Source organism: Salmo salar, chromosome ssa15 (assembly GCF_905237065.1).
Source record: "Salmo salar chromosome ssa15, Ssal_v3.1, whole genome shotgun sequence".
Lineage (NCBI taxonomy): Eukaryota > Metazoa > Chordata > Actinopteri > Salmoniformes > Salmonidae > Salmo > Salmo salar.
In genome coordinates this window covers 4,504,331-4,517,912 of record NC_059456.1, presented here as the reverse complement: position 1 = coordinate 4,517,912, position 13,582 = coordinate 4,504,331, and the positions used below count along the sequence as shown (strand labels likewise).

The following is a 13,582-nucleotide window of genomic DNA, read 5'->3' as shown; positions in this document are numbered from 1 at the left end:
CCTGCATGGACACTGCCTGGACCTGAATGGTCTCTGGTTGGGAAAAGAGCTGGGGGTCAGCTACACGCAGGGTGAACTGTCCACTCCTGGAACAACGTAACAACACAATATGTACACACATTAGAGACAGAAAGATACAGAGAGAGCTGTAGAGGTAGAGAGAGAGATGGAGAGAGAGCTCAAGCTGTAGAGAGAGAGAGAGAGATGGAGAGAGAGCTCAAGCTGTAGAGAGAGAGAGAGAGAGATGGAGAGAGAGCTCAAGCTGTAGAGAGAGAGAGAGAGAGATGGAGAGAGAGCTCAAGCTGTAGAGGTAGAGAGAGAGATGGAGAGAGAGCTCAAGCTGTAGAGGTAGAGAGAGAGATGGAGAGAGAGCTCAAGCTGTAGAGGTAGAGAGAGAGATGGAGAGAGAGCTCAAGCTGTAGAGAGAGAGATGGAGAGAGAGCTCAAGCTGTAGAGAGAGAGAGAGAGATGGAGAGAGAGCTCAAGCTGTAGAGAGAGAGAGAGAGAGAGAGAGATGGAGAGAGAGCTCAAGCTGTAGAGAGAGAGAGAGAGAGATGGAGAGAGAGCTCAAGCTGTAGAGGTAGAGAGAGAGATGGAGAGAGAGCTCAAGCTGAAGAGAGAGAGAGAGAGAGATGGAGAGAGAGAGCTCAAGCTGTAGAGAGAGAGAGAGAGAGAGGAGAGAGCTGTAGAGAGAGAGAGAGAGATCAAGCTGTAGAGAGAGAGAGAGAGAGGAGAGAGCTGTAGAGAGAGAGAGAGAGATCAAGCTGTAGAGAGAGAGAGAGAGAGAGAGAGAGAGACGGAGAGAGAGCTCAAGCTGTAGAGAGAGAGAGAGAGAGAGAGAGAGAGACGGAGAGAGAGCTCAAGCTGTAGAGAGAGAGAGAGAGAGATGGAGAGAGAGCTCAAGCTGTAGAGAGAGAGAGAGAGAGATGGAGAGAGAGCTCAAGCTGTAGAGAGAGAGAGAGAGATGGAGAGCTCAAGCTGTAGAGAGAGAGAGAGAGATGGAGAGAGAGCTCAAGCTGTAGAGAGAGAGAGAGAGAGAGAGACGGAGAGAGAGCTCAAGCTGTAGAGAGAGAGAGAGAGAGACGGAGAGAGAGCTCAAGCTATAGAGAGAGAGCTGTAGAGAGAGACGGAGAGAGAGAGAGACGGAGAGAGAGCTCAAGCTATAGAGAGAGAGCTGTAGAGAGAGACGGAGAGAGAGAGAGAGAGAGAGAGAGACGGAGAGAGAGCTCAAGCTATAGAGAGAGAGCTGTAGAGAGAGAGAGAGAGAGAGAGAGAGAGAGCTGTAGAGAGAGACGGAGAGAGAGAGAGCTGTAGAGAGAGACGGAGAGAGAGAGAGCTGTAGAGAGAGACGGAGAGAGAGAGAGCTGTAGAGAGAGACGGAGAGAGAGAGAGCTGTAGAGAGAGAGAGAGAGAGCTGTAGAGAGAGACGGAGAGAGAGAGAGCTGTAGAGAGAGACGGAGAGAGAGAGAGCTGTAGAGAGAGACATTCTTTTGAAGCTTTTGAAGTTTACTGTTCATTGTTTATTTCACTTTTGTTTATTATCTACAGTACTGCACTTGCTTTGGCAATGTAAACATATGTTTCCCATGCCAATAAAGCCCTTTGAATTGAATTGAATTGAGAGACAGAGAGAGAGACAGAGAGACAGAGAGAGAGAGACAGAGAGAGAGATAGAGAGAGAGAGAGAGAGAGAGAGAGAGAGAGAGACATTGCTTTGGCAATGTAAACATATGTTTCCCATGCCAATAAAGCCCTTTGAATTTAATTGAATTGAGAGACAGAGAGAGAGACAGAGAGACAGAGAGAGAGAGAGAGAGAGAGAGAGAGAGAGAGAGACAGAGAGAGACAGAGAACGACAGAGAGCGAGCGACAGAGAGACAGATAAATGGAGAGGGAGACAGAGAGAGAGAGAGAGAGAGAGAGAGGAAAAAATAAAGAAAGAAACATATATATTGAGATCGACATCGAGAGACATTTCTTTCTTTCTCAGTATACTCACTTGGCCTGGTCCTTGTCGTGAGTGTAGCGGACCTGTCTGCTCTGTAGCTGTGCCCAGGAGAAGGTGTCGTCTCGGGACATCTCTATCTCCCTGCCCCCCTCTAGGACAACCATACGGCCTGTAGCAGGGGGCTGCAGCAGCTGGAAGACCAAGCTCTCTGGGGGGCTGGCAGGTCAACATTAAATCAAAATCATTTGATAAATATCACAAATCACACAAATTTAATTAATTAATGCATTCGTTCATTAATACATTCATTCATTCAGTCTCCTACCTGTCTTGATCCTGGGCAGAGAGTATGGTTGAGTCCAGGGGTTTAGTCCCTCCAATGGGTACCAGCAGAGAGCCACTGATATGCAGGGTTGGGGACTGGCTGTTAGCTGGAGGGAGGAAATGAATAAAGAGAGGGAAGAGGTAGGGGGGGAGGGAGGGAGGGGGAAAGAGCAAGAAAGAGAGGGATGGTAGAAAGAGGGAGGAATAAAAGGAGAGAGGGAGGTAAGATTCCTGATTGTCCTACGATAAGATTTCAATGAATGGATAAATGTTCTGTCTCATTATTGGGGTCCCCCAGGGCTCTGTACTAGGTCCTCTTTAATGTCTCACTACTGGTGTCCCCCAGGGCTCTGTACTAGGTCCTCTATAATGTCTCACTACTGGTGTCCCCCAGGGCTCTGTACTAGGTCCTCTTTAACCTGTTGGGTCTAGGGGGCAGCATTTGCACGTCTGGATAAAAAAAATGTACCCGATTTAATCTGGTTACTAATCCTATCCAGTAACTAGAATATGCATATACTTATTATATATGGATAGAAAACACTCTAAAGTTTCCAAAACTGTTTGAATGGTGTCTGTGAGTATAACAGAACTCATTTGGCAGGCAAAACCCTGAGACATTTTCTGACAGGAAGTGGATACCTGATGTGTTGTATTGACTTTAAACCTATCCCATTGAAAAACACAGGGGTTTAGGAATATTTTGGCACTTCCTATTGCTTCCACTAGATGTCACCAGCCTTTACAAAGTGTTTTGAGTCTTCTGGAGGGAGATCTGACCGAACAAGAGCCATGGAACGATGATGTCCCATTAGACACCTGGCGCGCGAGTTCATGTTGGGTATCCTCGTTCCAATACGTTATAAAAGAGTATGCATTCGTCCACCTTGAATATTATTCATGTTCTGGTTAAAAAAGGCCCTAATGATTTATGCTATACAACGTTTGACATGTTTGAACGAACGGAAATATATTTTTTCCCCTCGTTCATGACGAGAAGTCCGGCTGGCTTACATCATGTGCTAACGAGACGGAGATTTTTGGACATAAATGATGAGCTTTTTTGAACAAAACTACATTCGTTATGGACCTGTGATACCTGGAAGTGACATCTGATGAAGAGAATCAAAGGTAATGGATTATTTACATAGTATTTTCGATTTTAGATCTCCCCAACATGACGTCTAGTCTGTATCGCAACGCGTATTTTTCTGGGCGCAGTGCTCAGATTATTGCAAAGTGTGATTTCCCAGTAAGGTTATTTTTAAATCTGGCAAGTTGATTGCGTTCAAGAGATGTAAATCTATAATTCTTTAAATGACAATATAATATTTTACCAATGTTTTCTAATTTTAATTATTTAATTTGTTACGCTGACTTGACTGCCGGTTATTGGAGGGAAACGATTTCCTCAACATCAATGCCATAGTAAAACGCTGTTTTTGGATATAAATATGAACTTGATAGAACTAAAAATGCATGCATTGTCTAACATAATGTCCTAGGAGTGTCATCTGATGGAGATTGTAAAAGGTTAGTGCATCATTTTAGCTGGTTTTATGGTTTTGGTGACCCTGTCTTTGACTTGACAAAACATTACACACAACTCTTGTAAATGTACTGTCCTAACATACTCTAAATTTATGCTTTCGCCGTAAAACCTTTTTGAAATCGTAAAACGTGGTTAGATTAAGGAGATGTTTATCTTTCAAATGGTGTAAAATAGTTGTATTTTTGAAAAATTTGAATTTTGACATTTATTTGGATTCAAATTTGCCACTCTTGAAATGCACCTGCTGTTGATGGAGTGCACCACGGGTGGCACGCTAGCGTCCCACCTAGCCCCAAGAGGTTAATGTCTCACTACTGGTGTCCCCCAGGGCTCTGTACTAGGTCCTCTATAATGTCTCACTACTGGTGTCTCCCAGGACTCTGTACTAGGTCCTCTATAATGTCTCACTATTGTTGTCCCCCAGGGCTCTGTACTAGGTCCTCTTTAATGTCTCACTACTGGTGTCCCCCAGGGCTCTGTACTAGGTCCTCTTTAATGGTTCACTATTGGTGTCCCCCAGGGCTCTGTACTAGGTCCCCTTAAATGTCTTACTATTGGTGTCCCCCAGAGCTCTGTACTAGGTCCTCTTTAATGTCTCACTACTGGTGTCCCCCAGGGTTCTGTACTAGGTCCTCTTTAATGTCCCCCAACTGGTGTCATGGCGTTGCCCTGTTGGGTGAGGTTTATGACCCCCCCATAAATACCTTTCCCCCTTTTCTCTCCACTCTACAGAATGGACTCTTGGAAAGCCCTTTGTTAACTTTTTAAGGTATAGGGGGCAGTATTTTAATTTTTGGATGAAAAGCATGCCCAGAGTCAAATATTTCCATATTATTAGTACATTTGGATATAAAACACTCCGAAGTTTCTAAAACTGTTTGAATGATGTCTGTGAGTATAACAGAACTCATATGGCAGGCAAAAACCTGAGAAAAATCCAACCAGGAAGTGGGAAATCTGAGAATTGTAGTTCTTCTTTTGAATCCCTATCAAAACTACAGTGTCTGTGGGGTCACGTTGCACTTCCTAAGGCTTCCATTGGCTGTCAACAGCCTTTAGAAATGTGTTTCATCCTTCTCCTGTTACTGGGCAGAAAATAGGAGCTCAGTCAATGAGTGGACTGCCTGGGACCAGTGAGTTGTTTACTGCGCGGGCACATTTGGCGAGCCGCTCTTTCTTTTTCTCCTGGAATGAATACGCTATTGTCCGGTTGGAATATTATCGACGTTTTATGTTAAAAAGACCCTAAGGATTGATTGTAAACAACGTTTGACATGTTTCTACAAACAGTAATGGAACTATTTGACTTTTCGTGTCTGGATTTACCCTCGCGTGTTATGCCTTTGGATAGTGATCTGAATGCACGAACAAAACGGAGGTATTTTGACATAAATATGGAGTATTTCGAACAAAAATAACATTTCTTGTGGAAGTATGAGTCCTGGGACTGCATTCTGACGAAGATCAGGAAAGGTAAGAGAATATTTATAATACTAATTCTGAGTTTAGTTGACCCCAGAACTTGGCGGGTATCTGTATAGCTTGCTTTGATGGTTGAGCTATGTTCTCAGAATATTGAAAAATGTGTTTTCTCTGTAAATTAAGGAGAAGTATATCTATAATTCTTTCAATAACTGTTGTAAATTTTATCAACGTTTATGATGAGTATTTTTGTAAATTGATGTGCTCATTCACCGTGGGGGTTTTGGTGGGAATACATTTTCTGAACATCACGCGCCAATGTAAAATAGGGTTTTTGGATATAAATATGAACTTTATCGAGATAAACATACATGTATTGTGTAACATGAAATCCTATGAGTGCCATCTGATGAAGATCATCAAAGGTTAGTGAATATTTTAGCTGTATTTTTGTTTTTCGTGATGCATGTCCTTGCTTGGAAAATGGCTGTGTGGTTTTTCTTGTGAAGTTTATGTCCTAACATAATCTAATTTTATGCTTTCGCCGTAAAGCCTTTTTGATATCGGATAATGTGGTTAGATTAACGAGAAGTTTATCTTTAAAATGGTGTAAAATAGTTGATTGTTTGAGAAAATGAAATTATGAGATTTTTGCTGTTTTGTATTTTGCGCCATGCTATTTCACTGGCTGTTGATAGTGTGTACCGCGGGTGGGACGCTAGCCCATAGAAGTTAACCTGTTAGGGCTAGGGGGCAGTATTGACACGGCCGGATAAAAAATTTACCCGATTTAATCTGGTTACTACTCCTGCCCAGTAACTAGAATATGCATATAATTTGTGGCTTTGGATAGAAAACACCCTAAAGTTTCTAAAACTGTTTGAATGGTGTCTGTGAGTATAACAGAACTCATATGGCAGGCAAAAACCTGAGAAGATTCCTTACAGGAAGTGCCCTCTCTGACAAGTTCTTGTTCTTCTTGGCTCTGTTTATTGAAAACTGAGGATCTTTGCTGTAACGTGACACTTCCTATGGCTCCCATAGGCTCTCAGAACCTGGGAAAAAGCTGAATGATATCGAGGCAGCCCCTGGCTGAAAAACATTAGCGCGTTTGGATAGTGGCCGGTCAGAGTACTATGAGACTCAGGCTCGTGCACGAGGGGATCCCATGCTTTTATTTTCTCTCTCTTTGAACGTAAACACACTTTCCTGGTCGGAATATTATCGCTTTTTTACGAGAAAAATGGCACAAAAATGTATTTTAAACAGCGGTTGACATGCTTCGAAGTACGGTAATGGAATATTTAGAATTTATTTGTCACGAAATGCGTCGTGCGCGTGACCCTTATTTACACTTCGGATAGTGTCTTGAACGCACTAACAAAACGCCGCTATTTGGATATAACTATGGATTATTTTGAACCAAACCAACATTTGTTATTGAAGTAGAAGTCCTGGGAGTGCATTCTGACGAAGAACAGCAAAGGTGATAACAATTTTCTTATAGTAAATCTGACTTTGGTGAGTGCTAAACTTGCTGGGTGTCTAAATAGCTAGCCCTGTGATGCCGGGCTATCTACTCAGAATATTGCAAAATGTGCTTTCACCGAAAAGCTATTTTAAAATCGGACATAGCGAGTGCATAGAGGAGTTCTGTATCTATAATTCTTAAAATAATTGTTATGTTTTTTGTGAACGTTTATCGTGAGTAATTTAGTAAATTCACCGGAAGTTTGCGGGGGGTATGCTAGTTCTGAACGTCACATGCTAATGTAAAAAGCTGGGTTTTGATATAAATATGAACTTGATTGAACAAAACATGCATGTATTGTATAACATAATGTCCTAGGTGTGTCATCTGATGAAGATCATCAAAGGTTAGTGCTGCATTTAGCTGTGGTTTGGGTTTATGTGACATTATATGCTAGCTTGAAAAATGGGTGTCTGATTATTTCTGTCTGGGTACTCTGCTGACATAATCTAATGTTTTGCTTTCCTTGTAAAGCCTTTTTGAAATCGGACAGTGTGGTTAGATTAATGAGAGTCTTGTCTTTAAAATGGTGTAAAATAGTCATATGTTTGAGAAATTGAAGTAATAGCATTTCTAAGGTATTTGAATAACGCGCCACAGGATTCCACTGGCTGTTACGTAGTTGGGACGAAATCGTCCCACTGGCCCTAGAGAAGTTAACATAGAGAGAGTATGGTAACATCAAAAGGTTGGGGAATGGAACAATATTTCTCTTTCTCAACCAGTTGAAAGAGTCCGTTGGTACTTAATAAAGAATATGATGTCAGATCAGTTGGTGTCTGGCACATTATATCTGATGACAGGACAACATACATTGTATCTTGGAAAGTCTACACATTCTAGTTATCAGATTCACATGGAATTGTTGTGCAATTTAAATGTTTAAATATTAAATTATTTGTGAAAATATTAAATCTTATTCTAGCTTCTAAATGAGAGAATTGTTTTCATAAGTAAACTTATGCTCCGTCAGTGGCCACGTCCAAGTGAACAGACATTGGTTGAGAACTATGAAACACGCCCTTCTCTACCCCAGTACAAAAGCCCGTTGACGGAAGTCAACCTTAGTTCCCGATGACGTAAGGACTGGTGTCCATACGTTTAAAAGGGCTAATTTCAACTTGGTGGTGACGATGACCACACTGGAACGGTAAATTTCAACTAGACCAGCCAGAATACAGTGTGAGCTGATTATGGCAACTTGGTATGAACTATGAACGATTATTCACTAAAGAAGTGATACATCCTAGATGTCGAGTTATCAGCTGCAGCTATAAACGTACATGGCCTAGAAAAGGACAGACAATCTCCTAAGAATGACAGGGTACATCAACGTATCCCCTCGACAACACTTCGACCAGAAAGATTCTTCAAAGGACAATGGCGATCTCTGCTGGGTAAACCAGTCTTCCATCTTCGACCCATCTATTGAAGCGCAGCTCAGAGTAAATATATATATCTTTCCTTTTCTGAATGGCCAGTTATTAGAATGCAGAAGATTCTGTATTTATGGTAGCATAGCTTCTCAAGGTCCGATAGAGATTCAGTCCCTTTGTCCCTCAGTCTGCCCACTCTTTCATTCAAACCCAACCCCCTTCCTTTGTGTAACTAGCCGTCATATCGGGTTAGCCAACTAGGGGCTTTTCATGACATGATTAGTAATCGGTGTGATCTATCCTGTGTATATATATGTCATTTTGTGTGATTATTTAGGTCTTCAATAGATAAATAATTAAGCCAATTTGTGTATTGCTGATTCAACTTATAAGCTAGGGTTCGTGCAGATAACCAAGAACTTACGATAATCAGAATGAAACCAATCGAGGTGATGATTAATATTTGACTGCTATTGATATAAAAGATCTTCAGATCTTTAAGAGAGTGGATTCGGGAGATAACCGCGCTATATAAATTAATGCTTCCGTGGTGCCCCAGGTTATTAATGGTTTAATTGTTGCATGGTTTAATTCAATCACATAATCAATTCAATGTTAGGTAATCGATTTGATAAAATAGCATGTCATATAATTTAATCAGTCAGAGACACAACACTGGTATCCCCCAGGGCTTGGTACAAGGTCTTCTCCTGTTCTGTCTACTGGTGTCCCCCAGGGTATGATACTAGGTCCTCTCCTGTTCTGTCTACTGGTGTCCCCCAGGGCTTGGTACTAGGTCCTCTCCTGTTCTGTCTACTGGTATCCCCCAGGGCATGGTACTAGGTCCTCTCCTGTTGGTACTAGGTCCTCTCCAGTGCTGTCTACTGGTGTCCCCCAGGACATGGTACAAGGTCCTCTCCTGTTCTGTCTATTGGTGTCTCCCAGGGCATGGTACGAGATCCTCTCCTGTTCTGTCTACTGGTGTCCCCCGGGGCATGGTACTAGATCCTCTCCTGTTTTCTCTACATGTTTACACCAGAGCTTACCATGGCAAGTCCTGGTCTTCTTGTCGCTATAGAAACCGTGGCCACAGTCCAGGGTACAGTATCCGTCTCTTAAATAAGTGTTTTGTCTGCACACGGTGCAGCGACCCATCCCCTCACACTCCACACAGTCAGCTGAGCATGCTGGGTAACAGGAAGAGAGGAAACAACACAATGAGTGTGACTTAATAAGAAGCTGTATGTAACTGGGCTGAAACTGGAAAAAACAAACAAAACTTTCAACAACAAAACACTACTGAAAAACCCTGTTTGTTCTAAACGAAGAGTCTTATGTGTATCTTCCTGCTTTTACATCATTATGACATCACGTTACATTTGTTTCTGCATAAGTTGATTGAATAAACCTAAACAGAGCTGCATAGAGTGAATGATGGTAAAAATATGACAGTCTAAAAAGAGTAAAACACACTTTGGCAACAGAGTTATTTTTACAGAGTGGTATATGCTCAAATTAGTGTTGATATTTAACTCCGAGTCACTGCCTTTCATTCTGTACAGTATACATTGAAAATAACTGTTATTTTGTTTTAACTCTCTGCAGTGTCGCTCAGTATTCTTGAGATAATTATTTTGAGTAATGTTTACCCTTACAACATAATCGCAAGAGTTAATTCAACTCTTGTGGAGTCAAACTCAACACTATTTTGGGGTTTATATGGTCCCATTTAAAGTTGCAATATGACATCCAATCTCTTATTGGTATCCATTTATGAGGGAGGATTGCCCAGCAATTTTACATCACCCACAATTTACAGTCAGAATGCATGTCAGAGCAGGGAGGAGAGAACGATTGTTAGACTACAGTATCATGTAAACAGGAACAGGCTTCTCTGTAACGGTTGCAATACATCCAACCATTTACAGATTAGATTAGTTGAAGAAAATGTATATTCCATATCACTGTGTAGTAGTAAATAGCATCTCCATGACTAAACACAGATACTCAAACTATTTAAAAAAAAAAATCTACCTGCAACAGCGGACAATAATGTCCCTCCCACATATGTGGATACAGAGTTTTAACTCCCTGTCTCTGGTTACTCTTAATGGAGTTAAAATCACTCAGTCCCAATCAAATCCAGTTACAAACATTATGTTTTTACTCTGTGATTTCAACTCTCTTTGATTTACTGTGTAGTCTTACGTGTACATAGCTTCAGAGAGGAGTCCAGGAAGAATGTCCTCCCACACTCCAACACACAGTGGCCCTGCAGGGTGGAATAAGGAGTCTGGCATCGCCCACACTGGCCTGGCCCATGGCACACTTCACAGTGTTCATCACAACCTGGCACACAGAGAGAAAGAGAGAGAGAGAGACAGACAGAGAGAGAGAGGGGGGACATAGACATGGGCAGAGAGAGAGGGAAGAGACATTGACAGAGAGAGTGAGGGGACAGAGACATTGACAGAATAAGAGAGGGGACATTGAGAGAGAACATAACACAGGTTAGAAGGTAAAACTGACTTAAAACAGACAACAACACTGAAAGATTTAATAAGTGAAATGATCATTCTATTCAGGCACGTACTGAGGCATCTCTCTCCATTCTGGTAGGACCCTGGGGAGCAGCTCTGGGTGCAGAGTCCATCCTGAAGAACGTGTCCTTCCATGCACTGTAGACAATCTGTACGCAGAGGACCCTTACACTCATTACAGCTCCAATCACACTCTGGAGGATGGTGGAAGAGAGGAAGGAGTTAGGAAAGAAGAGAAAGGAGAGAAGAGAGGGTAGGAGGAGAGAAAGAGAGACATAGACAGAAACAGATAAACAGAAAGAGAGTGTTAGAATGCGCAAGAGAGAGACCGACTCAGTGAGCACAGCCTTGCTATTGAGAGACGCCACAGTAGGCAGACCTGGCTCTCAAGAGAAGACAGGCTATGTGCACACTGCCCACAATTTGAAAACAAATCCAATCTTGATAAACTCCCACATCTATTAGGTGAAATATCACAGTGTGTCACCACAGCAGAAAGATTTGTGAGCTGTTGCTACAAGAAAAGGGCAACCAGTGGAGCAGAAACACCATTGTAAATACAACCTATTGTATATTTATCGGTTGATTTATTTTCCCTTTCATACATCAACTATTTGCACATTGTTACAGCACTGTATACATCCAATAACATCACATTTGAAATGTCTATATTCTTTAAAAACTTACTTTCTGATTGTTTATTTTCCTTGCTTATTTCCCTTTTTGTTTATTATCTATTTCACTTGCTTTTGGAATGTTAACATGTTTCCCATGCCAATAAAGCCCTTTGAATTGAATTGAGAGAGAGACAGAGACAGAGACAGACTAAAAGAGGAAGTGAAAACAGACTCCTGAGAAACATTCTTATTAAACTCCCGATGACTAAATCCCGATGACTAAATCCCGATGACTAAGTCCCGATGACTAAATCCAGATGACTAAGTCCCGATGACTAAATCCAGATGACTAAGTCCCGATGACTAAGTCCCGATGACTAAATCCCGATGACTAAATCCCGATGACTAAGTCCCGATGACTAAGTCCCGATGACTAAGTCCCGATGACTAAATCCAGATGACTAAATCCATATGACTAAATCCTGATGACTAAATCCAGATGACTAAGTCCAGATGACTAAATCCAGATGACTAAGTCCTGATGACTAAATCCTGATAACTAAATCCTGATGACTAAATCCTGATGACACAGTCCTAATGACTAATCCCATCACAACACCATCACCTATTGAAGCCTGAGCAGTGGGGCTGCATGTACACTGCCAGATGCTTCTGACAGCTGACACACTGTAACTCAGGAGTCTTCAACAAAAACAACACCTCTGCCCAGCCCTCTGTCTCTTCTACTTGTCTCCCATTTTTTGCACGTGAACTGCGAAGCACTCCGTCTCCTTTTCTCTCTCTCTCTCTCTCTCTCTCTCTCTCTCTCTCTCTCTCTCTCTCTTGGCTAATTTCTCATTCTGTGTGTCCTCACACACCTCCCTCATCATCCTATTACATCCCAGACTGACAGAGCAACAACAATAACAAAAATAACAATAACGACAACAACAACAACAATAACAACTGCCCTAGCTAACGCTGCACAGTTTCTCTACCTTGCCAGGTTTACCCAGGGTTCAGGGGATTTTCCAGGTAGCAAGCGGCGGCGTGTTGGGTGTGTGTGTAGCTAGCTCAGGGGATAAACAATGTTGATTCTATAGACTGACTGGCTGCTGTGTTGAAACACCTGCTGAGATACTATCCAGCCACCGCTCACACACACACGCACGCTCACACACGCTCACGCATGCACACACACACACACGCACGCAAACGCACACACATACGCACACACACTCTTAAGCACATATGCACACACAAAACACACACACCTCTTCACGTCTCCCTGAATGGTAGGACATAAACTCCCTCCTTCTCTGTAGTACTTATCTAATCCTGTCAGCAGAGTGGGAAGTGCTTTTATACCTGAGGGGCGGAGCTGATTTTGCTTGACAAAAACCTGATTAAGTTATTTCACCACAGATAAAGAGGAGCCGCTGAGGCCCGCTAGCAAACAGCAGTCATATCCTCCTAAAACACTGTTGTTGTTGCTGCTGCTGCTGTTGTTGTTGTTTATGTTGTTGTTGGTGTTTATGTTGTTGTTTATGTTGTTGTTTATGTTATTGTTGTTTATGTTGTTGTTGTTTATGTTGTTGTTGTTGTTTATGTTGTTGTTGTTGTTTATGTTGTTGTTGTTGCTGCTGCTGTTGCTGTTGTTTATGTTGTTGTTTATGTTGTCGTTTATGTTATTGTTGTTTATGTTGTTGTTGTTTATGTTGTTGTTGCTGTTTTTGTTGTTTATGTTGTTGTTTTTGTTGTTTATGCTGTTGTTGTTTATGTTGGTGTTGTTGTCGTTTATGTTGTTGTTATTGTTGTTTATGTTGTTTTTGTTTATGCTGTTGTTGTTGTTTATGTTGTTGTTATTGTTGTTTATGGTTGTTGTTGTTGCTGCTGGTGTTGTTGTTTATGTTGTTGTTGTTGCTGTTGTTGTTTATGTTGTTGTTGTTGTTTTTGCTGTTGTTTATGTTGGTGTTGTTGCTGCTGTTTATGTTGTTGTTTATGTTGGTGTTGTTGTTTATGTTGTTGCTGTTGTTTATGTTGTTGTTTTTTGTTGTTGTTTATGTTGGTGTTATTGTTTATGTTGTTGTTGTTGTTGTTTTTGTTGTTGTTGCTGTTGTTTATGTTGGTGTTGTTGATGCTGTTGTTGTCTGAATTTCGGTGAGGATTTCTGCTTTGTGCCACTAAACCAGTCATATTGTAGTCTATCTTGAGCTTTTTAATACCTTGATGATTAGAAATGGCGGATTGAGAGAAAAAATGAATGTATGTG

General features: G+C 41.6%; 1 protein-coding gene across 4 annotated transcripts in view; it reads right to left on the bottom strand.

Moving 5' to 3' along the window:
- LOC106570894 (extracellular matrix organizing protein FRAS1) overlaps positions 1-13,582 on the bottom strand; it is a 364,444-nt gene that overhangs the window by 134,194 nt on the left and 216,668 nt on the right. For all 4 annotated transcript variants that reach the window (XM_045695383.1, XM_045695380.1, XM_045695381.1 and 1 more), the window contains exons 23-28: positions 10,747-10,887; positions 10,362-10,502; positions 9,200-9,340; positions 2,274-2,379; positions 2,000-2,164; positions 2-86 (exon numbers count right to left, since the gene is read on the bottom strand). In XM_045695383.1, the coding sequence (XP_045551339.1) occupies positions 2-86; positions 2,000-2,164; positions 2,274-2,379; positions 9,200-9,340; positions 10,362-10,502; positions 10,747-10,887 (779 nt within the window). The remainder of the gene's footprint in view (position 1; positions 87-1,999; positions 2,165-2,273; positions 2,380-9,199; positions 9,341-10,361; positions 10,503-10,746; positions 10,888-13,582) is intronic.